The sequence below is a fragment of the Moschus berezovskii genome, chromosome 3 (genome assembly GCF_049115385.1).
Source record: "Moschus berezovskii isolate FMDL1 chromosome 3, NW_MosBer_1.0, whole genome shotgun sequence".
NCBI lineage: Eukaryota > Metazoa > Chordata > Mammalia > Artiodactyla > Moschidae > Moschus > Moschus berezovskii.
The window spans coordinates 33,218,076-33,243,377 of NC_142462.1; the positions used below are offsets into that span (position 1 = coordinate 33,218,076).

The following is a 25,302-nucleotide window of genomic DNA, read 5'->3' on the forward strand; positions in this document are numbered from 1 at the left end:
AGTAGTCACGTTATATTCAAGGACAGAAGTTAGAGAATCTAACCACAATTATAAATAAATAAATGAAATCTGAAAATCTAGAAGACTGGATTACATAACTCTCAGGCATTTTTCCCTAACATCAATTCTTTCAGGCTTTAAGAGGTGTTGAGTATTATGTAACCTGAAGTCACTGAGCGCTGGCAGTCCGTATTTCAGATTCAGAGTTAATCTATTAATGTGCTGTGCTGTGCTGAGCTTAGTTGCTCAGTCATGTCCTTCTCTTTGGGACCCCATGGACTGTTGCCTGCCAGGTTCATGGGATTGTTTCTGCAGGCAAGAATACTAGAGTGGTTGCCACACTAGTGGGTTTCAACGCTAGTTTCCTCCTCCAGAGGATCTTCCCAACCCAGGGATCGAATCCAGATCTCCCACATTGCAGGCAGATTCTTTACCGTCTGAGCCACCAGGGAAGCCCTAATCTATTAATATATACAGCTAAAAATAAGGTAAACCATAAATACTAAAGAGCCTAACTAGTGTTCTCACAGCTCTTATAAGTTGGCAGACTAAAGCCACATACGCAAGCCAAAATTTTCCACAGGAAGCAGCTTTGATTATATTCTAACATAATAAATTTTGACCTGAGTTATCAGAACCTCCCACCATACAGTATAGCAGAAACAATTTTGGTCTAGAAAATTTAAGCCAAATGATGTCAGCTGCCACAGCCAAAGATATATCTTAATAACATTCCTATGAATTGTCTCAATCTGCATTGGCAAACTAAACTATGAGATGTGCCCACAAATGATTGAGACAACTGACTAGTTGTGCAGCTTTTTTTTTTTTTTTAATAAATATCAATTGAGCTTAAGAAAAATGGATACTATTCATACCCACCTGCTGCTGCTGCTGCTAAGTCACTTCAGTCATGTCCAACTCTGTGCAACCTCAGAGACGGCAGCCCACCAGGCTCCCCCGTCCCTGGGATTCTCCAGGCAAGAACACTGGAGTGGGTTGCCATTTCCCTCTCCAATGCATGAAAGTGAAAAGTGAAAGTGAAGTCGCTCAGTCATGACTGACGCTTCGCGACCCCATGGACTGCAGCCCACCAATTCCCTCCGTCCATGGGATTTTCCAGGCAAGAGTACTGGAGTGGGGTGCCACCGCCTTCTCCATCATACCCACCTAAACATAGGTAATCAATGAATGCAAACCAAAAAAGAGAAAAGGAAAACAAGCACCATTTACCAATAATTGCTCTTCAGCCATCTTGCTAATAAGCACATTTGAAAACCATGAATACAAAAGATACATATAAAAAAAGATGCATTTCACAACCAGCTGTTAAAAGCATCCTTTCGATGTAACCTAAACCCCTATGACCCATCATAGGCATCGTATGCTTGGTGCCACAACATCAAAAAGTTAATTTTCCTTTCATAATTCAAACGTGAAATAAGATCACTGAATACAAAATCAATTAATTTTTAAAAGTACAACAGCTTTTAATCATGGACATATGTTCTGCTTAGTAAGGGCACATGGGTTTTAATTATTAGCTGACATAATATACTGTAATTATGCAAAAGTATATTTTCCACTTAGCATACAATTTTCTTATTTATATATTCCAGCTACTACCAAATTGACTACTTCACCACTTACCCTATTGTAACCAAAAATACATTAAAATTTTTTATGCTTTTGAATGAACTCATCTTTCAAAAGTAATTCCATAGTTCATCTGTATAACTAGAGTAGCTCTTGAAGTCTACTAGTGTTATACTTTAAAAAGCTTCAATTTAAAAGAAAAATAAATTTGCTACACTCTGTTGACATCTCTCAAGTTTAACAATGCAAAAAAGTCATGTATCAAATTAAACAAATGAATTGCAGTAAACTAATTTATTCTGACAAATTTCAATCAGTGAAACAATTATAAATTTCTAGTTCCATATTTTATACTTCAGTTAATCCAAACTGAATGGTTTCTTGATGAAACTCATCTCAATCCTCTATGCATAAAATTCCAATGTATAAATAAAGTTTCCCTAGGTAATATGCAAGGTCCCTTTTCACTGTTTCTAAGTCTACACCATTTCTTCAACACTGAAAAAAATCTGGAGTTGTGCAATTAAAATTGTTCCTGAAAAGCATCAAGTGTAAAAATAAAGAAAAAGCAAAGGCTTTGCTATTCTTTGGTATAGCAGAGGGTCCAACTCACACAAGGAAGTGTGCAGGAGTGAGCAGAGCTAACCAGACCCTGACACTCCAGAGCTGCCTCCTGCTATTGTGCTAACAAAAAAGACCAGTCCTCTCAACACTCCCCTAGGAGCTTGTGGAACAGCTGTGTGAAATGCTGGACTTCTCCATGGATTTTACACAACCAATCCACATCCCTTAACAGAGAGAATACGGAGCTAGGACTCCCCATGAAGTTCAGCCCATCTAGGTCTTAAACTGACTCCTGAGAGCCATTCACCCAATTCTCAACTCTCATCCACCATGGGACCACTAAATATATTTTCCAGACCAATTCTGAACCCATGATGCCCTGTTATCGTTGCCCTGTCACTACCAAAAGATAAATTTATCAGTTATCAGTCCTCTCCTGTACTCTAACCACTGTACTGTTCTTGTTACTTCCTCCTTTATCCAACTTCCCATTGCTTCCCTTCCTCCCAAAACCTCCTTCTGGGTTTATTCTGCTCTATGATAAAAATAAATGCATCTATATCATCAACAATTTCACTGTTTGCTTTACGTAAAAGCTGCTTCCCCTGCAGCACTCTCAAAGGTTGCTTATTCTTTCATTTATCAAGTACCCCAACTTCACAATGAAAGGTCAGGGTCCAAACCATAACTCTCAGCCAGTTTCCTGTAAAAAAGAAAAAAAAGAAAAACCAAACACCCTGTCACTGTGCAATTGCTGCACATCAGAATTACCTAGGGGCTTTTTAAAGTCCCACTGCCCAGATTACACCCCCATACAAATTAAATCAGAACAGCTGAGGCTGGGAACTGGCCATTGGATTATCTAACGTGCAGCAAAGTTAGAATAAGTAACATTAGGTGATCTTGCAACATGCAGTCACAGGTACAAACCACTGATCCCCAAGGCATTCCTAACCATTCACTCAAAAGTCTTGACATAAATAGCACACGACACGCTTCTCTATCCTAAGTACTATATAACCTTGAATTATATCAACATACATCCATTCAACACTCTTTGTTTTGCTTTGTTTTTTTTTTGAACACGCTGCACAGCTTGTGGGGTATCAGTTCCCCAACCAGGGATTGAACCCGGGTCACAGCAGTCAAAGTGCTAAATTCTAACCATCAGACCACCAGGGAACTCCCATCTCTACTGTTAACCATAAGCATTTCACTTCCACCAACTTTCATTGCAAGTCCACTTTTGCCACTGTAAGACCACACATCAAACTTCATCATTCTGTCTTCTCTGGATGGGAAATGTTCACAATCTTTCAGTTTTACACTATTTAAACCTGTTAAATCTATTTTTCATTATTATTCACAACTGCAGATGCTTAATTCTTCTACTTTCTCCTTACTTAGCCTACTTCTGCATTCACTTTCCTAACCAGATCAGACTCCACAGTTCACCATTTCAACCACTCTCTTGCCACTATCTTCATTTATCACATTAAGTTGGAATTGTCTGCTTATTTTCCTGTATAAACCATAAGCTCTAAGTCTCATGAGGACATAAATTGCCTATGTTTTGTTCACTGATGTATTCTTGGTGCCAAGAATAACATCTGGCACATCCAGTATACCTTGAATAAGTATATCCAGAATACACAGATCTTCTCACTAATCATCTAAATCAGTGTTATAACACACCAATATTTTTTTCCTAGTGATAATCTTCACCAGACTACCTTCTTTGCTTATCATTAACTGGCATCTTAACACTTAGATGTAACTTGCCCTTGGTTTCTGTGTCAAATCAATTCAGTGAGCAACTACTCTCTAAAGGGAGAGGGAAGAGAAGAGTAAAGTGCAACAATAAACAAACTCTACTGGAAAAAGTAGACAAACACTTCAGAAGCTTATAAAAGCAGGACAAGATAATTTACACTGCCACCTTTAAGAGTAAATTTTTAATGAAAATATTCTCTTATGTGTACTAAACATAGGGAAAGGTATGGAAGTAAGTACCCAGACTGTTTTTAAAACAGAGAAAGCAAGTAATACTTTCACTTTTTACTGAATATTCTTCTAAACTGGTTTCCTTTTCAAGATGCGTGAATTTTTTAAATATACATATATATTGCAAATAACACTTTATTATTTTTAAACTACACATATTACTTTTCCTACAAAAGACACACCATATCCTTAACTCATTTTATTTACATTCACTCAACAAACATTTAAAATATTTAAGTGACAACACTATTATGGGTGTTTATTTCTATCAAGCAACGATCATGATCATAAAGCTTGGATTACACCATGTGAAAAACACGAAACTAACACCTTGCTTAAGAAAGCAAGGCAAAACAGTCAGTCAAACTATGGTAATAATAAGGGAACAGCTCAACACACAACCTTCAAAATGAATCTGCTATGGAAAAAATCTTAAAAAATGGATATTTAATGACCTAGATAACCACAATGGTGTGATCACTCACCTAGAGCCAGACATCCTGGAGTGCTAAGTCAAGTGGGGTTTAGAAAGCATTACTATAAACAAAGATAGTGGAGGCGATGGAATTCCAGCTGAGCCATTCAAAATCCTAAAAGATGATACTGTAAAAGTGCTTCCCTCAATATGCCAGCAAATTTGGAAAACTCAGCAGTGGCCACAGAACTGGAAAACGTCAGTTTTCATTCCAATTTCAAAGAAAGGCAATGCCAAAGGATGCTCAAACTACCGCACAATTGCACTCATCTCACATGCTAGTAAAGTAATGTTCAAAATTCTCCAAGCTAGGCTTCAATAGTACATGAAGCGAGAACTTCTGGATTTAGAAAAGGTAGAACAAGAGATCAAATGGCCAACATCTGCTGGATCACAGAAAAAGCAAGAGAGTTCCAGAAAAACATCTACTTCTGCTTCACTGACTATGTTAAAGTCTTTGACTGTAAGGATCACAACAAGCTATGGAAAATTCTTCAAGAGATGGGAATAGCAGATCACCTGATCTGCCTCCTGAGAAGTCTGGATGCAGGTCAAGAATAGTTAGAACTAGACATGGAACAAAAGACAGGGTCAAAACTCCAAAGGAGTACATTAAGGCATTTAACTCCTATGTACAGTACATCATGTGAAATTCCAGGCCAATCACAGGCTGGAATCAAGACTGCTGGGAGAAATGTCAATAATCTCGGATACACAGATGACACCACTCCTATGGCAGAAAGCAAAGAGGAATTAAAGAGTCTTTTGATGAAAGTGAAAGAGGAGAGTGAAAAAGTTGGCTTAAAACTCAACATTCAGAAAACTAAGATCATGACACCTGGTCCCATCACTTCATGGCAAATAGATGGGGAAACAGTGGAAACAGGAACAGACTTTATTTTCTTGGGCTCCAAAGTCATTGCAGATGGTAACTGCAGCCATGAAATTAAAAGACGCCTGCTTCTCGGAAGAAAAGCTATGACCAACCTAGGCAGCATATTAAAAAACAGATATATTGCTCTGCCAACAAAGGTCCGTCTAGTCAAAGCTATGGTTTTTCCAGTCGTCATGTATGGATGTGAAAGTTGGACTATAAAGAAAGCTGAGTGCCGAAGAATTGATGCTTTTGAACTGTGGTGTTGGAGAAGACTCTTGAGACTCCCTTGGACTGCAAGGAGATCAAACCAGTCAATCCTAAAGGAAATCAGTCCTGAATATTCACTGGAAGGACTGATGCTGAAGCTGAAGCTCCAATACTTTGGCCACCTGATGGGAAGATCCAATTCACTGGAAAAGACCCTGACGCTGGGAAAGATAGAAGGCAGGAGGAGAAGGCGACGACAGAGGATGGGATGGTTGGATGGCATCACTGACTCAATGGACACGAATCTGAGCAAGCTCTGAAAGATACTGAAGGACAGGGAAGGCTGGCGTGCTGCAGTCCATGGGATCGCAGAGTCAGACACAACTGAGTGACTGATCTGAACTAACTTGTATATTGTCAAGGTTTACTTAAGTAGTAAATAAAAATTTTAAATTTTTAAATTAAAAATTTTAAAACGTTAATAAGAGCAACAAGGTGGAGGTGATGAGGGCAGACACTCTGCTGTGAAGAGGCAGCTGGACCACTGTCAGAAACGATTCTCAAGACAATCATGACTGGACTCCTGGAAATGGGGTGCTGCTCAAAGAAAAAGCCAGCCTAGTTAGGGATCTGCACAGTCAAGACCCAGAGACTCAGAACATGCTTCTTGTTGTTTAGTCACTAAGTCGTATTTAAGTGTTTCGTGACCACATGGACTGTAGCCCACAAGGCTCCTCTGTCCATGGGATTCTCCAGGCAAGGATACTTGAGTGGGTTGCCATTTCCTTCTCCAGAGATCTTCCTGACCCAAGGATCAAACCCACGTCTCCTCCTTTGGAAGGTGGATTCTTTACCACTGAGCCACCAGGGAAGCTCTATTAGACATTCAGTTCAGTTCAGTTCAGTTCAGTCGCTCAGTCGTGTCCGACTCTTTGCGACCCCATGAATCACAGCATGCCAGGCCTCCCTGTCCATCACCAACTCCCGGAGTTCACTCAAACTCATGTCCACAGAGTCGGTGATGCCATCCAGCCATCTCATTCTCTGTTGTCCCCTTCTCCTCCCGCCCCCAATCTTTCCCAGCATCAGACTCTTTTCCAGTGAGTCAACTCGTCGCATGAGGTGGCCAAAGTATTGCAGTTTCAGCTTTAGCATCAGTCCCTCCAATGAACACACAGGATTGATCTCCTTTAGAATGGACTGGTTGGATCTCCTTGCAGTCCAAGGGACTCTCAAGAGTCTTCTCCAACATCACAGTTCAAAAGCGTCAATTCTTCGGCGATCAGCTTTCTTCACAGTCCAACTCTCACATCCATACATGACCACGGGAAAAACTATAGCCTTGACTAAACGGACCTTTGTTGGCAAAGTAATGCCTCTGCTTTTTAATATACTATCTAGGTTGGTCATAACTTTCCTTCCAAGGAGTAAGCGTCTTTTAATTTCATGGCTGCAGTCAGCATCTGCAGTGATTTTGGAGTCCAAAAAAATAAAGTCTGACACTGTTTCCACTGTTTTTCCATCTATTTCCCATGAAGTGATGGGACCAGATGCTATGATCTTAGTTTTCTGAATGTTGAGCTTCAAGACAACCTTTTCACTCTCCTCTTTCACTTTCATCAAGAGGCTTTTGAGTTACTCTTCACTTTCTGCCATAAGACTAGGGAAATGCAAATCAAAACCACTACTGAGATACAGATAATAATAAATATTCTTGAGAATGTAAAGAAACTAGAATCCTCCCATATGGCTTGTGGGAAAATAAACTCAATCACACAGCAAATTATCTTAAGCTCCTCTTACAAAAGTAAGCTAGAAAGAATGAATTTAGTTAATACATCAGAAGACTGCCAAACTGTTCTCTACTAAAGTGCACAAAACTTCTACCACGGCAGTTAACTAGTACAGTATAAAATAGGCCATATTCATAAGTGTCCCTTTGCCTCATTCATATAAGACTTTAACAATACAAAAATAAAAGTCCCAATATTGACAATTCAACTTCTGCTTTTCCCCATAACAACAAAAAGGAAAGTCACAGTAGTTAGATGTTCAAAGCACAGCCTAATACTTAACTGTCACCAATCTCCTACTTCTCCTTTTCCTTCTTATGAAAAGAAGCATCCTATTTTAAAAGAGTGCTTAGTATTAACTGCTTAGCACTTTGCTAACCACTTTACATATATTTCTAACTCTCACAACAACTCTACGACATATTACTAACTCTAATCTATAGATGAAGAACAGCTTAAGACACAGAAGGGGACAGTGAACTAAGCTTGGTTTAAAATTCAAGCATGTCCTGAACCATGATTTCACACTGGCTCTCAAGTAGTTTGGGTTTTTTTTCAAATGATGTGGAGGGGATGGGCAAAATTCTGCAGACGTATCTAAGGACTCAAATAAAAGGGATTTATTAAGATTTAAAAATTCTACTTACCAGAAAAACCCAAAGTGACTAAACTGACATATCTTAAAGTCCTTGGTACTCCTTAAGAGTCTGATGTAGATTTTGTAGGTATTACTATTCAGATAACTTTCCAAGGTATATTCTAAAGTTGATACAGGTTCAGAAAAATTTCCTTCATGTTCCTGAAGGCTGTACAGTAACAACTCAACAAAACAATGATCCTGAAAGTACAAGATACTCTTGATTCACATAAAAAATAAACTTCAATATCATTAACTGAGATTATGAGGCTTTTTAATCAATAAATTCAGACAAGAAGGCAAACAACACAAAAGGAAGTTATACTGAGTTGTATTATTTAAAATATATACATAAACTGTGTATCAGTTCAGTTCAGTCACTCAGTTGTGTCCAACTCTTTGCAACCCCATGAATCACAGCACGCCAGGCCTCCCTGTCCATCACCAACTCCCGGAGTTCACTCAAACTCATGTCCATCGAGTCGGTGATGCCATCCAGCCACCTCATTCTCTGTCATCCCCTTCTCCTCCTGCCCCCAATCCCTCCCAGCATCAGAGTCTTTTCCAGTGAGTCAACTCGTCGCATGAGGTGGCCAAAGTATTGGAGTTTCAGCTTCAGCATACATTTGCCTTTTAAATTAGCAATGGAAAATATTTTTAAACCCATTAAATGGAATATACCTTAAAAAATAAAAGTTAAACTCTTTATTGTGGCCTGTTAAATTTACTTCAGAGGGAGAGAAAAGAGTGAAGGTCAAGGGAAAAAACTGAGAAAGGAAGCTGCAGAACTACAGACCCAGAAGAGAATAATACAAGACAGAGATGAGGGGGAAAAATCAACATATCCACAAAGCAAAAACGACAAGGAGGAAAAAATAGCTATAGTAAGGAAAATAGAGACAGACACAGATTCACCCACAGAAGACCTTGATGGCACAATCTTCAGCTAAGTAAACATTACTATCACATGAACACTCCACTCCTTGAATATAACAATTTATTGCACTATTACAGGAATGCAGATAAGGAGCTGCTGAATAAAGGAATTGCAATTATTTATGTTCTTAATACCCATATTTAGATGTACAGTACAATTAATAACTTACAAATGAAAGACATTTTCTTAATCTACTATACAGTACTACTAATACCAACCAAACTAACTACGTATTTTCTTTTAAACAAAGGATTTTAACATTCCTCATCTTTCTATTCTCTATAAAGGAACAATTCAAGAGAAAAGCTTATATAAATTCTGAGTTCAGTTCATTTCAGTTCAGTTCAGTCACTCAGTCGTGTCCGACTCTCCGCGACCCCATGAATCACAGCACGCCAGGCCTCCCTGTCCATCACCAACTCCCGGAGTTCACTCAAACTCATGTCCACAGAGTCGGTGATGCCATCCAGCCATCTCATTCTCGGTCGTCCCCTTCTCCTCCCGCCCCCAACCTTTCCCAGCATCAGACTCTTTTCCAGTGAGTCAACTCGTCGCAGGAGGTGGCCAAAGTACTGCAGTTTCAGCTTTAGCATCAGTCCTTCCAATGAACACCCAGGATTGATCTTCTTTAGAATGGACTGGTTGGATCTCCTTGCAGTACAAGGGACTCTCAAGAGTCTTCTCCAGCACCACAGTTCAAAAGCATCAATTGTTCGGCGATCAGCTTTATAAAACTTAATTAAATTGACAAGAACCATAGTATTTCCCAAAGCAGAAAACTACACAACGCTGACACTTTTTAAAGCATAACATGAGAATACTACAACTTTTTCCTTTCATTTCATCTGTAGTAAAAGCTTTAATGGCCAGAAGAAATTACTGGTCGGTCAAAAGTTCTAGTTATGGTTATGGTATACAGGTGTCACCTCACTTGATGTCCTCCTGATAGTTAGTCTAAATTTAGTCCTAGTGCAATACATAAATTAGAAAGTTAATAAAAACTGAGAAAGTAAGGGAAGAATTAGATCATCTGGGTCAAAAGGGAATTACTTCATTTGACATTTTAAAACTTATCAATAACAGCTGATCTTTCAACAGAAACTCTTCAGGCCAGAAGGGAGTGGCAAGACATACTTAAAGTGATGAAAGAAAATACCCTACAGCCCAGATTATTATACCCAGCAAGGATCTCATTCAAATATGAAGGAGAAATCAAAAGCTTTACAGACAAGCAAAAGCTGAGGGAATTCAGCATCACCAAACCAGCTCTCCAACAAATGCTAAAGGATCTTCTCTAGACAGGAAACACAGAAAGAGTGTATAAACTTGAACCCAAAGTAATAAAGAAAATGGCTACGGGATCGTAGTTATCAATAATTACCTTAAACGTAAATGGGTTGAAATTTTCAAAAAGGCTAGGAAGCAATTCTCATAGCCATCAATAGTTCAGTGTTGAGTTCATGAATAGTTTTTAAAGTTTGGGACAAACTGTAGTATTTGCTATTTGAAGTACTATTTGTAATTGGCATATTACGATGTAACATTGGTCTTCATTTCCAACTTAAAACGCCTAAAAATGCCTAACAGGTTTTTAGATTTGTGAATTTTAGTTGAAATGTATTTTACGATGTTACTAAACCTGCAGAAATATTGAAATATTTCAGAGAACTTATTCACTGTACATTTAATTTATTTTATTTATAAAAGTTATGAACTGTAGAAAGTTTTACTTGTTGGGTCAAATGCTTGCTGCTTCAAATGCTTGTTGCATTTGAAGTGCTAGTTACAAGAAAATCAAATACCTTCAATGTATAAATGCTATTAAGTTTTTAAAGGACTCTGGAGTATAAGTAAGTTTGTTTAAAGAAATTTAGTCTATTCAACCTGAATCAGCTCTGTCAAACATTAATTAAAAGCCTCATTTTAAAAAAATAAATAAATAAATAAATAATGGTGGTGGGAGGGAGGGTTGGGAAGCTGGCTGGAGGTAGAGGTGGTGAAGTTTATAAATCTAATTAAAAATGAAGTTGCGTTTCCATTTTCCAAATCCACCCATCCACCAGCGTACTGTGTCACTAGACATTATGTACGATTTTACTTTGCGACAGAAACCATTACATTTAAAAATTCATTACAGCAAGGTGAGTTAGACACATGATGGATGCAGCTTTAATTCTGCCATATATTATTACAGTTAAAATGTAAATGATGAAAAATATTTTGTGCTTATCAGCATTTATGTGGAAATGTGTTTTACAGTGATATTTGATGTTATATTTCTATTATTGTGATGAAAAAAAAAGCAATACAAAAATACGAAGTGTTTATTAAAACATAAAAAAAAAAAGAAATAAATGGTTTTGCAGCACTGAAGAGATTATAGAAAGTAAATAAGCTAGATCAGACCTGTTTTATGTAGTAATTTTATAGTTTATTTTAATTATTTCAGTTGTAAAATATTGTTATACTGTTAATTAGTTCTGATTGTTCATATTAAACTATTGTAATGCAAATAAATAAATAAAATTAAAACAAAAAAAAATAAAAATAAAACTTATCAAATGAAACAAAGACAAAACACACAAAAAAACTTCAAATAAATTTTAAACAAGTGGTTTAAAAAAATAAACCACTTGTTATTTACTTCTGAGGAAATAATAATAACATCTAGATATTTCTTGGGTATTACTGTGGGAAATACTGTGTGCAGTACTTAACATGCTATTTCACTTAATACTGAGAACAACCCTATGGGCTAAGGATCATTAATTGAAAAGTTACACCGATGAGAAAACTGAGGTTCATAAAGGTTAATAACTTTCTAAGGTCAAAATACTCCAAACTGACAACATTTACAGATTCATATCCAAATAATCTGACACCAACTGTCAGTCTTAACCAAAAGCATACACTCTTCAGAAATTAAGAATGTACAATCTGTGATTAGAAGAGATAAAGACATAGATGATAATATTCTTGAGTTCCAGCAGAAAGTTAACCTCACTAACTTCGGCAGTCCTATAAATTTTGCATTAGTGCTTATTATTTGACTGAATATTATGAGCTATCAGACATTAACTTGTAGAAGTTGGTTCAAAAAATATTTTTTATATAAAATACTCTTAAGTCTAATCAACTTTTCTAAATTTTTATATAATTAATATACCCACTATTTGTAGAGCCTATCATTCCAGTTTCTCTTTCTGTACCTTTGTTGTGCTATACATTTCAAGTTGTCTCCAAGCTCCCTCTAGCCCATTTACTCTTACTCTGCTAACTCTTATCAGGATTAGACCACTGCAACAGTGTCAGTGTGGAGCACTCAGGTAGTACACAAGAAAAAAGCATCAGATGGTAGCAATTAACACTGGATGTTAAAATAGCTGGCTATATTAATAGTTGCAATCTAATTAACACCCTGAGCATGGGGTGGGGGGAATGCCACCTCAAATAATCTCAGGAAGAGAAATCAAGAACAAATTCTATGGTATATTATGATTTGGAGAAACACTGGTAATGGTAATACATACTATCAGAGTATCTTAAAATCAGACCATTATTTCCCCAAACTGAGGTGAAATTAAACTGAGGTGAAATTTTATTTGACTCAACTCTTCCATGAAAACTGTACAATTTCAATCAGTTTTATAAATTCCAAGCCTCAAATGACAGTGAATCCAAGAGCCATTCTCCATGCATGTCCTGCTGTCACACAACACTAGCCTGAAAATAAAAGATGTCACAATACAAAGAATCACATACTCTCTCACGTGCCAAGCCGCAGCCAGGCTAAAAATAACTCCAGGGTTCCAGAAGCAAAAGCAAGTTAGGTTTAAATGGGAGTAACACTCAAAGACTCTCCAATAATGCCGGGCTAAGGTCGAAAGCAAAGCAGGATTCACCTTAGGAGTCTCTTAGCTGCATCAGAATTAAAAGTTCCTCAGGAAACTGGAGAACATAATGAAATAATCAAACAATGCTGAATTATTACAGATTGTATATGAGCCTCTGGTACTAACAAAGATTATTAAGCCAGTTTAATTTTCACCACTGAGCAGAGCAGAATTATTTTATTAAAGTTTTCTGGTGCATGTTATTTCTGAATATACATGGAAACAGAGATGAGTGAAATGAGCAAACAGTAAGTGACACGGAGAGATATTTTAGGTAAGAGATCATGGTAGCAGCTGCCCTCCTAGAAAATGTACTCCCCAAATTTCCAAATTTTTGCAATTCATGACCAAATTTTTACTCCTGCAAATTTCAAGACAGCATTAAAGGTCATACAAACATGAAACAATCCACAAAGCACACAAAAATCTGCATTACTGTACTATTATAAACAAAGCTTTAAGTTTATCTAGTTCTGGAATACAAATGAAATCATAAAAATAAAGCAGTAAGAGATACAAAATAAAATCCAAGTTGTTCTTGCATGTATAATTTATTACCTAAAAGCAACACCAACCTAATCATATTTTTCCCTGTAGGAAAAATTAAAACAGAATTACATTCTAACTAAATGCCTGATGTTAGCTTTTTTTTATTTTTGATCAAACTTTTCGGTGTTTTGTGATTCCGAACATAATTTTCAACCACAGTGTACTATTTTAAAAACCCTTATGGAGTTAGATACCAACCAGTCTTTAAAAGGTAATTAATGTGATAGTTAAAACTTATCAAAGACAATTTTTGTCCTAGTAATTTTTCAATTTACCTTCATTTTATTGGAGGGGATATTCAACATTCTTTTATTCGACAGCTATTTAGTGAGGACTAAGTGTTAAGCTCTGTTTCAGACACTGGGAACACGATAAACCGCACACTTGGAAGTTTACATGAATATGTAATATATGAGGGTAGAGACCAAGAATTACTTTTACCAAGGTAATGGAATTCAGCTAGGTCTTTCAGTAAAATGTGGTAGACCTCTTAAGGAGTGATAAAGAGCTTTTTTCAGAAAAACAAAGCAAACAAAAAAAGACAAATTGATTTTTTTTTCACTTCTGTGAATTAGCTTGGAGCAAACGGAGACAGTAGAAATGGGTCAACTCGTCACTTGTAAGAAGCAGTTCATTTAAGAACTGCCATCTCATCCAAACTGGTAGTTTCACCTGGAGTTATTTGGGAAAAAAAAAAAAAGCAAGTAATTACCTGTTAATTACAAATTCTCTAAACTCTTATTCCTCTTAATTTTTCACCTTTCAATTATATTATTTGTTTTATTCTGAAAAAAGAAAAAAAAAAACCCTCAGGGCTTCAGCTGAATGATGGCCAAACTGCCAACATTTAGCTCTGATGGTGAATTTTCTGAGGGGAGGCTTCGGGTCAGATGCAGCTTCAGCACCAGAATTTAGCATATGCCCACCACACAGCAGGGGTGTGCGCGTCTGGTAAATAAAGTGACCCACAAAAAGCAACCTTCAGTACAAATTACTTTCAAAGCTGTTTAAACACTGTACTAAACAACAACTTTTCCTTTTTCGAACTTACCAGGGGTTGGTTACAAATAAAAGATTTCTTTCGCCACAAATATTTCATAATATGTACACACAAATGGCTATGAACCCCCAAATAAAAAACCTTTCCCAAAATATTTTTCGGAACTTCCCTTTCAGAATTCTTTGGATCAGTTTACACAAGAAACTATCCTCATGACTAGCTGCCAAGACATGCTGTCAGCCTATTCTTTTTTTTACTTCTTTCCCTTCTTTTGGTCTAATCCCTGACTCCCCTGTAATTGTACCAATAGCCAGGAGGCACCTTCTTTTCTTCTGGGATCCACCCACCCACTGAGAAGCTAGTGAGCCATAAAGCTAGATGGAGCCTAGGGTTTGAATTCATGTAAGTGCAAAGCATAGAGAGGAAAAAAAATTATATATTAACCACTAATATTTGTATACTGATTGAGTTTACAAAGAGCTCTACTCTACCATTTATTCAATTTTCACAACAATATGAGAGTAACTAGGAAGGTGTTACCATCTCTGTTTTACACAGAAGGAAACTAAGACTCAGAAAGCTCAAACAACTTCCCCAGCGTCACATCATAAATAAACCATGAAGTTGAGACCCATCCATGTAACGTTTAACATATAGGTCATATTTGGGTAGCCTCACTATTGAGGTAGCTAATAGACAAAGGACCCAACACCACAACTTCAACCTATCATTCAAATTTTAACCATTTTTAACACGATAAAACAGAGCTGTCCACTTGATTCAAAAATGGAAAGTCAATGTTAAAGTATCATCAAGAGGGGGCGCTTGGTCTCTGAAACCACAAAATTTCAAAACACAGTTTAAAAAGTCACAGCCTTGAACCTCACACAGGAATGCCATAAAGTTACAGCTTTGCCATCAAACGGCTAGTTAGCGAGTGGCCAGCATCAGAAACTCTCAACCGTCATAGAACCTATTTTCTTCCTCTTCCAGAAGCTCATGCTCTCTCCTTTTCCACTATTAGTCAGCTAACAGAGCTTACTTGATCCCACCTGCTGCTGCTGCTAAGTCACTTCAGTCGTGTCCGACTCTGTGTGACCCCATAGATGGAAGCCCACCAGGCTCCCCCGTCCCTGGGATTCTCCAGGCAAGAACACTGGAGTGGGTTGCCAATTCCTTCTCCAATGTGTGAAAGTGAAAAGTGAAAGTGAAGTCGCTCAGTCGTGTCCGACCCCTAGCGACCCCACGGACCGCAGCCCACCAGGCTCCTCCATCCATGGGATTTTCTAGGCAATAGTACCGGAGTGGCTTGCCATTGCCTTCTCCGTGATCCCACCTAAAACAATCTATTTCAAACATCCTCTCATAGCCTTTTTCCGTCTCTTCCAAGGTCCGTCTAGTCAAGGCAATGGTTTTTCCCATGGTCATGTATGGATGTGAGAGTTGGACTGTGAAGAAAGCTGATCGCCGAAGAATCGATGCTTTTGAACTGTGGTGTTGGAGAAGACTCTTGAGAGTCCCTTATACTGCAAGGAGATCCAACCAGTCCATTCTAAAGGAGATCAATCCTGGATGTTCATTGGAGGGACTGATGCTAAAGCTGAAACTGCAATACTTTGGCCACCTCATGCGGCGAGTTGACTCACTAGAAAACACTCTGATGCTGGGAAGGCTGGGGGCGGGAGGAGAAGGGGACGACCGAGAATGAGATGGCTGGATGGCATCACCGACTCTGTGGACATGAGTTTGAGTGTACTCCGGGAGTTGGTGAGGGACAGGGAGGCCTGGCGTGCTGTGATTCATGGGGTCGTGGAGAGTCGGACACGACTGAGCGACTGAACTGAACTGAAGCATACTTTATTCCATAGATAAACTAGAAATGACACTGAACGTAAACATAAGCACATCCAACAATGTAATGATTAAGAGATAAAACACTTTTTACAATCTGCAAAACTCTATGTATGTGCTGCTAGTTATTGCACACAGAAATGAAGAGCCATTTCTGAAGTGTGGCCTTACTATTCACAAACCAATGCCTTGTTATCTTTTAAACTACAAACATTTGTACTCAGTTCTTCCAAATTTAATTCCATATTTCCTCAAATAAAATAATTTTATAAACTTGTGGCAATTAGTGCAAAACTTTTAAATATAGTGGACTAGTTAAGAAACTATTTTATATCAATTTTTGTGAAAGTGTTAGTCGCTCAGTTGTGTCCAACTCTTTGCAACCCCATAGACTATAGCTCGCCAGGCTCCTCTGTCCATGGAATTCTTCAGGCAAGAATACTGGAGTGGGTTGCCATTCCCTTCTCCAGGGGATCTTTCTGATCCAGGGATCAAACACAGATCTCCCACACTGCAGGCAGATTCTTAACCATTTGAGCCACCAGGGAAGGCCAATTTTTGTGAAACTGGTCAAAAAAAACTTTGGAACAATCCATCTGAACATTAGCATCTCCAAACCCAGGACATCCAAGGATGGTTATGGAAATCTAAAACCTCTTTTTAAATATTCTGAAATGCCAAATGGAAAAGTGAGACTTACCTAATATAAAGTTATATGGTTTAACTAAAAAAATTCAAACATATTTGCTTTTGTTTGCAATTCTATCAATGAGTTAGCTAGTTGCTAATCAGAAGTGATGAAAAATGGGTATATGTGTGCTACAATAATAAAATATAATGAAAATAAATATGAAGTAAGAATAACTTATGTATAAGCTCTCTGAAAATCTGGAATCACTGGAGCAAAAAAACAAAACATAGGTCCTTTAGAATTCTTGAGAAATGGTTGACAATATTCAACTTCGTTTGTCAGAAGATCCTAAACAAAGTCGTATGTAGAGTGACAAGGTGGCCTCGTTCTAGACAGTGATGTCCTATACTTCCCTTGTAAGATCTCTTTCCCACCTCTTAACATCCTTTGAAGGTCAATGGGCCTATGGTTCTTGTTCTCATTAGTAGCCTTTAAAATGTCATTAATTAATAATTAAAGAAATAGATCACATCACTTAAGGAATAATCCACCCCAAGTGTATATCTCTCAACAAATATATTAAACAAAATCAAGTCATGATTTTTTCCTAAGCACTTACTATGAGCAAGAGTGTATCAGAGCTCTGAAAGTCCAAAGATCTCCCCTGATGCGCAACTCATCACATCTCAGGGTTTCCCAAAGCAAAAATACAACAAATTCTTTTAAGTCTTTAGATTAAGTCAGGGTTCTCCAGAGAAAAAGAATCAATAGGAAATTTTTTTTACAGAGATTTATTATGAGGGACTGGCTCACAAGCTTATGGAAGCTGAGAAGTCCCACCATCTGCCGTCTGCAAGCTGGAAGGACAGGAAAGCCAGTGGTGTAATTCAGCCCAAAAGCCTGAGAATCAGGGAAGCTGATGGTATAAATCATGGCCCAAGGGTAGAAGAAGATGAAATGACTTGTTTGAGCTGACACTCAAACAGTGAAGCAGAAAAAAGGGGCAAATTCCTTCTTCCCATTGTCTTCCTCAGGCCCTCAACAGACTGGACAGTGACTACCTACACTGGGGAGAGCAATCTACTCTAAAAAGTCCACCACTTCAAATGCTAATTTTATCCTCGTCCAGTTACACCCTCATCACTATACCCGGAAGTACTATTTAATGCGCCACTCCAAGGCCGGTCAACACATAAAATTAACTATCCCAGTCTGTATGCAAGTTGACACAAATTCTAACACCTTCTCTGACAGTAAATCACCTATCAAAAGCTATAAGAAGTCCTATTTAATTTTCCGTAGGCAAATCTTCCAAACGTACTTGAACCACAAAATTGTACTCCCTTAACAACTATTAACCTGGGACTTCTAAAAGGGCAGCAGCTTATGCCTTACCCATCTGTACATATTTGTTAACCACAAAATCAAGAATTAGTATTAATATACAAAAAAAACAATAAATCTGGATAGAACTTAGCACACCTGTAAGTAACATTTACTAATGCCCCATATCTACACACAAACCAAACAACTACTAAGTTTGAATAACTACAATTTTTATTCACTGTTGTTAAAAGCACACATGTCAACAGACTGTCGATTGGTTCTTATGCAAAGACAACCCCAGAGAATGCCGTAGCACTGGACCAAATTCAGCATATTTTCCTACACCTTCTATACCTTTCAGTTCAGTTCAGTTCAGTAGCTCAGTCGTGTCCGACTCTTTGCGACTCCATGAATCACAGCACGCCAGGCCTCCCTGTCCATCACCAACTCCCGGAGTTCACTCAAACTCATGTCCACAGAGTCAGTGATGCCATCCAGCCATCTCATCCTCCGTCATCCCCTTCTCCTCCTGCCCCCAATCCCTCCCAGCATCAGAGTCTTTTCCAGTGAGTCAACTCTTCGCAGGAGGTGGCAAAAGTATTGGAGTTTCAGCTTTAGCATCAGTCCTTCCAATGAACACCCAGGACTGATCTCCTTTAGGATGGACTGGTTGGATCTCCTTGCAGTCCAAGGGACTCTCAAGAGTCTTCTCCAACACCACAGTTCAAAAGCATCAATTCTCCGGCACTCAGCTTTCTTCACAGTCCAACTCTCACACCCATACATGACCACTGGAAAAACAATAGCCTTGACTAGATGGACCTTTGTTGGCAAAGTAATGTCTCTGCTTTTTAATATGCTATCTATATCTTTAGTTATCTCCAAAATATACAAGCAGCTCCTGCAGCTCAATTCCAGAAAAATAAATGACCCAGTCAAAAAATGGGCCAAAGAACTAAACAGACATTTCTCCAAAGAAGACATAAAGATGGCTAACAAACACATGAAAAAATGCTCAACATCCCTCATAATCAGAGAGATGCAAATCAAAACCACAATGAGATACCATTTCACACCAGTCAGAATGGCTGCTATCCAAAAGTCTACATGCAATAAATGCTGGAGAGGGTGTGGAGAAAAGGGAACCCTCTTACACTGTTGGTGGGAATGCAAACTAGTACAGCCACTATGGAGAACAGTGTGGAGATTCCTGAAAAAACTGGAAATAGAACTGCCATATGATCCAGCAATCGCACTCCTGGGCATACACACCGAGGAAACCAGAACTGAAAGAGACACATGTACTCCAATGTTCACTGCAGCACTGTTTATAATAGCCAGGACATGGAAGCAACCTAGATGTCCATTTGCAGACGAATGGATAAGAAAGCTTTGGTACATATACACAATGGAGTATTACTCAGCCATTAAAAAGAATGCATTTGAATCAGTTCTAATGAGGTGGATGAAACTGGAGCCTATATACAGAGTGAAGTAAGCCAGAAAGAAAAACACCAATACAGTATACTAACACATATATATGGAATTTAGAATGATGCAAATGATAACCCTGTATACGAGACAGCAATAGAGACACAGATGTATAGAACAGTCTTTGGGACTCTGTGGGAGAGGGTGAGGGTGGGATGATTTGGGAGAATGGCATTGAAACATGTATGCTGTCATATGTGAAACGAATCACCAGTTCAGGGTCGATGCATGTTACAGGATGCTCGGGGCTGGTGTGCGGGGATGACCCAGAGGGAGGATAGAGGGAGGTGGGAGGGGGGTTCAGGAGGGGGAACTCATGTACACCCGGGGTGGATTCATGTCAATGTATGGCAAAACCAACCAATATAATATTGTAAAATAATTAGCCTCCAATAAAAAATAAATAAAGTTAAGTTTGAGACTCCATAAAAGTCTCAGTTAAAAAAAAAAAAAAGGTCTATGGTTATATAAATAATCAGGTCAAGTTTATTGAGAACAGATCTATTTTTTAAACAAGTCTTAATTTGGTTATATTTGGTAAAAATGAGGGTGATTTTAGGGAGAAAAGAAATAATAACCCCAATAGCTTTTAATGAAATTTCACTAATAATTTTAATGAAAATTCACTAATAAATTTGAATTTCATTCAAGTGTTGTGTAAAGTCAGACTAACTGAAAAAAATTCTCAGGTAAACTACTCACTTACCCATACACTAAGTCTGATATGTTGAAATTCACTCCTATTTTAAAAAGAGTGGCACTTCCCAGGTGGTGCTAACAATGCAGGTAGGCAGAAGAGATGGGAGTTCAATTCCTGGTTAGGGAAGATCCCTGGAGGAGAGCATGGCAACCCACTCCAGCATTCTTGCCTGGAAAATCCCCATGAACAGAGGATCCTGACGGGCTATGATTCATGGGGTCAGAGTCGTACACGACTGAAGCAACTTAGCACGCACACAGAGGATAAATAAGTGAGCATTAAACAAATAATTTTCAAGTACAGTATTTACAAATTATTGGACAAATGTTACAGGAGGAATATTAAGAAGTCCTGAAAAAAGGTTAAATGGACATCAAGTGGAAAAAAAATAAAATCCTCTCATCCATATATGGAAATGCAAAGGACATAAATATAGCTAGCGAGTCTTCTAAATACTTCAATGATATTTAGAATGAAAACAAAACAAAGTCAAAAAACTTAAATTGAGAACTATGTTAAAAACTTCTCTTTACACTAAAAAAAGAAAAAACAGCATAATGATCCACTGGGGCTCTACTTTCATTTCACACTAATCTATCATATCTCACAGGTTTCTAAGTTCAGTATATACAAATGAATTTGCTCAACTGGAGAAAATTTTCCTTTCAGCTTAATTTAATGTAGCCCTTAATTGATCACTTGCATGCTTTTCTCACTTCTGCAAAGGTTTCAAAGACCTAGTCTGACAAAATGCAAAAGTGAAAGTTTCACACGAATGTTTATTATTCTCATTTGACATGAATGTTACATTAAGTAGCTATATTTTTTACATCCCCACGTCAGTTTAAAAAAAAACAACCAAACTAAAAACAGTGTACTGATGATAATTATGAGCTACAAAAAAAAAAAGATTAATGATGCATTCCATACTGAGCCACAGAAACAACAAACAATTTGGAATGAGTTCCTCAGTGTGATTACTGACTCAACCAGTTGTATAATTTTTAAGCAAGCTATTTTAATTTGCAACCTCAGTCTTCTTATCTGGCTAATGGGGCTATCACCTGCCCTGATGTTGTGACGCAGAAGAACTGAGCAGACTGTATGATTCACCACTTTCTGAGCACAACATACGCTCACTGAACAGAGCTCATCATTATATATTTTGAGATCTCACATAGACCAAATCACAGCCCCCAAACATGCTGATATCTAAGTTAGCACTAAGAGAAGCAGTAAGAAGAAATCCCACACTACAATTTTAGTAAATCCATACTGAAAATCATTTTATATCCAAAATATTTCAAAACAGGACTATTTCTGAATGTGGTCCAAAAAAACCTAAGGTCAAGCAAAAATGTCTTTCTCAAGTAATAATATCAGTTTATCTACTATAATATTCAGACAAAGAAGTGGTATGTTTTAAAATCTATGAAAGAGCTGAAAATTACTCATAGGGAACAACATGGTCAGAGTTCTGTACCTAGTTAGGAGATGGGATTCCAGTTTCACCTCTGCCACTAATACTTGTTTGGCCTTGGACAAGTCTCTGGGCTTCAGTTTTCTAATCTATAAAATGATTACTCACAGACATAGATAAGATCCAAGTAGCATTTAATCTGGGCCTTACTTTGGAGAAGCAATCCAGGGTAGTTGTTAACAATGGACTCAGCAGAGACAGCGGAGGTTGGAACCCTGGCTCTGACTCTTAAAATACACACACACACACACACACACAGACAAGCAGACACACACACACACACACACACACACAGCGGAGGTTGGAACCCTGGCTCTGACTCTTAAAATACACACACACACACAGACAAGCAGACACACACACACACACACACACAGCGGAGGTTGGAACCCTGGCTCTGACTCTTAAAATACACACACACACACAGACAAGCAGACAGACAGACAGACAGACACACACACACACACACACACACACACACACACACACACACACACACACACACACACACACACAGAGACAGCACTAACGCACATCTAACTACAATGACTGACTTACTACACACACACACACACACACACACACACACACAGAGACAGCACTAACGCACATCTAACTACAATGACTGACTTACTATTGAAAATAGCTCACTGAAACATGAAATTATTTTAAAATAGGGAAGCTTAGGGGAATTCCCAGGTGGCCTCGTGGTTAGGATTTCAGGCTTTCACTGCCCATGGCCCAGGTTCAATCCCAGGTCAGAAAACTGAGATCCTACAAGCCATGTAGCGTGGCCAAAAAATAATTCAAACAATAAAACACAGACACTTAGAAAGTTCAATCTCCCCCATTTTACTAGTAGGCACTGAGTTCACGTGAAAGCATTACATCTCTTCAATGGCTGCTAACCGAAGCCAAATTTAATCAAAAGATCATCTCGTAAAATACTGTATATTATCAACAGCACTTTAAAATTATAAGGCTTATCTTTCCCACAAAATATCACACTAAAGGTAAAAATAAAACTTCTGATACTTTTTTTCCTAACCTAATATTGCTAATGACAACAGAAGCTTATGATGTACCAAAATCTCTGGGAATAAAATTAACTACTGGAGTGGAAAAAAAAATCTGTCGGATATAGAAATACAAAATGAACTACAAACTACTAGAAACAAGTAGTTCACGAGCGAAAATCAACCAATAAGGATTTACCAGGCACATCATATGCCAGGCTCTGTACACATTATCAAGTACAAATACCAAAGTATGAAGTTCCTCAGAGTCAATAATTTATAAATACTTAATACAATAAAGTATTACCACGTTTTCACACAACAAAAGCCACTCATCTACAAACATTTCTATCAGCCCAAGTAGGAATACTTCCCACTGCCCATTAATATTTCTTCCTATCCTTAGTTCAGCCCACAAAGATGCCCAAACTAGTCCCTGACAGCTGACACTGGAATTTTTACAGGACTTCAAGTGAGTAGCTTCTAAGACATTTCCTCAGATCCACAAGCCTCAGAATTTATCTTCAATGACACCCGAGAGCATACACCACAACACCTAACTGGGTGAGGTCAAGTACCTAGTTACATCAATTTTGTTCTTCCCCTTAAAGTACTGCTACAGAAGGCAAACTCTGCTTCTTCAAAAAGTCTACTTTTTGCAATGGACATCAGACAACAGAAAAGGGAAACTGATTGGCAAGTCACAGTTGCCCTACTTCCATTTCAGGACCAAGGGGAAAAGAAAAAAAAAAAAAAACTGTTCCACTGAGAGTACCAAGGGAGCCTTAAGCAAATCAAGAGGACAGATGCCAAACTCAAACTTTCTGATTCCCACGATTTAAGCGAAAGGTGAGGGGTGTGCGCGACAGCGGGTTAACGTAACCGGGCTACCCCAGTGTCCCCTTAGACAAAGAGGTCCTCCTCACGAAGTGGTCAAGGTGGGGGTGCGAAACAAGCCAGACTGGCCGAGGGACAAACCCAGGATGCTACCGAGCTGGGAAGTGGAGGGCCCCGGAGGCCAGGGACCCGAGAGGGGGACACCTCGGGCAAACCGCAGGGGCACAGGCACCGGCACGCACGCAGAGGCCGCCGCTGCCACAGAGCGCCGCGTAAGGGGACGCCGCGAAGGCAGCGGCGACTCAGGCAGCGACAGCCGAGGGAGACCAGCGCCAGGGGCGACGGGCACGGGGCGGCCGCGAAGCCAGAGGCACAGGCGAGCCGGAGGCGGTGGGGCTGTTGAGTCAGCGCCGCTCCTATTCAGGGGGCACTTGTAGGATCCCCGCTGCTGCTCGGCCCCGGGGGCCCGCGACCAAAGGTCGGGCCTGCCAGCGGCTGAAATGATGCTATCTGGCCAGCCAGCGCCGGCCCCTTCCCCATTTCACAGGTAAACACTGGCCGCCGTCGCCGCTTACCTCTGTTAACATTATTACACCCCGGGGAAGTGAGCTCCTCCCTAGCCTCGCCGCATGGCAACAGCCGCAGCAGCAGCGAAAACTGCCTGAGCCGCCGCCAACGGCGGCAACAGCTCCTTCAGTCCTCTCCCGGGCGGCGGCTGTACTCGGCTTCGCTGGCTTCCCCCCGGCCCGGCTGCTCGCGACGGACGCGCCGCCATCTTGGAAGAGCGACGTCCGCGTCTCCCTGCGACGTGCGCTCCCATTGGCGGGCGCGGGGGCCGCCGGCGTCGCGTGACCGTCGCCATAGCGCCGGCGCGCGGGGAGACGCAGGCGGGCGGCCGGAGACCAGCTCGGCGCTAGCGGCCCGGGCCACGGGGCAGGGCGCAGGGGCTGAGTTGGGGCCGCCGGGAGGGCAGACAGGCCCCAGCGCGGGGCCGGCCCGGGAGCGAGCGCCGGAGGCGACGGCCTATCTTCGGCCGCACGCCGGGCTCGGTCAGCCCTGGGGTGGAGCGGCAGAGGCCGAGGCTTCGACTGATGGCGCGGCGGACCTCGCGCGTCTCGGGGATAAGGAAGCAGAGGTCCAGGAGAAAAACTTCCCTCTCGCATTTCCCTGGCCCTGCGGCGACCTAAGAGCAGCCGGGGGATGTTCGTCTTTCTCCACTGTCTGTAGCTTAAATATGATCTGAAACTGCTCCCTGCTCAGTCCCTCTCCTAAACTTTGCCAGGAACTTTCCTTTGTCCTTACCAATCCTCAGCGTGTTCTCTACTGGGGTGCGCGACGGGTAGTAGCAGCGATACAGGCATATCAGCTTTACCCGTGTCGTTAGCAGTTAGACTGTTGCTGATTCGATGATTGGCCAGCACCTGTATAACAATGAGGG

General features: G+C 39.7%; 1 protein-coding gene across 3 annotated transcripts in view; it reads right to left on the reverse strand.

Annotated features, from left to right (window-relative positions):
* The window catches only part of SNX13 (sorting nexin 13), a 151,283-nt gene extending 126,241 nt beyond the window's left edge, over window positions 1–25,042 (reverse strand). The window contains exon 1 of one of the 3 annotated variants that reach the window (XM_055420543.2): window positions 24,440–25,042. In XM_055420543.2, the coding sequence (XP_055276518.2) occupies window positions 24,440–25,027 (588 nt within the window). In that variant the 5' untranslated portion in view covers window positions 25,028–25,042. The remainder of the gene's footprint in view (window positions 1–24,439) is intronic. The other 2 variants (XM_055420542.2, XM_088833584.1) reach the window with 2 other exon arrangements.
* Window positions 25,043–25,302: the final 260 nt, after the last annotated feature.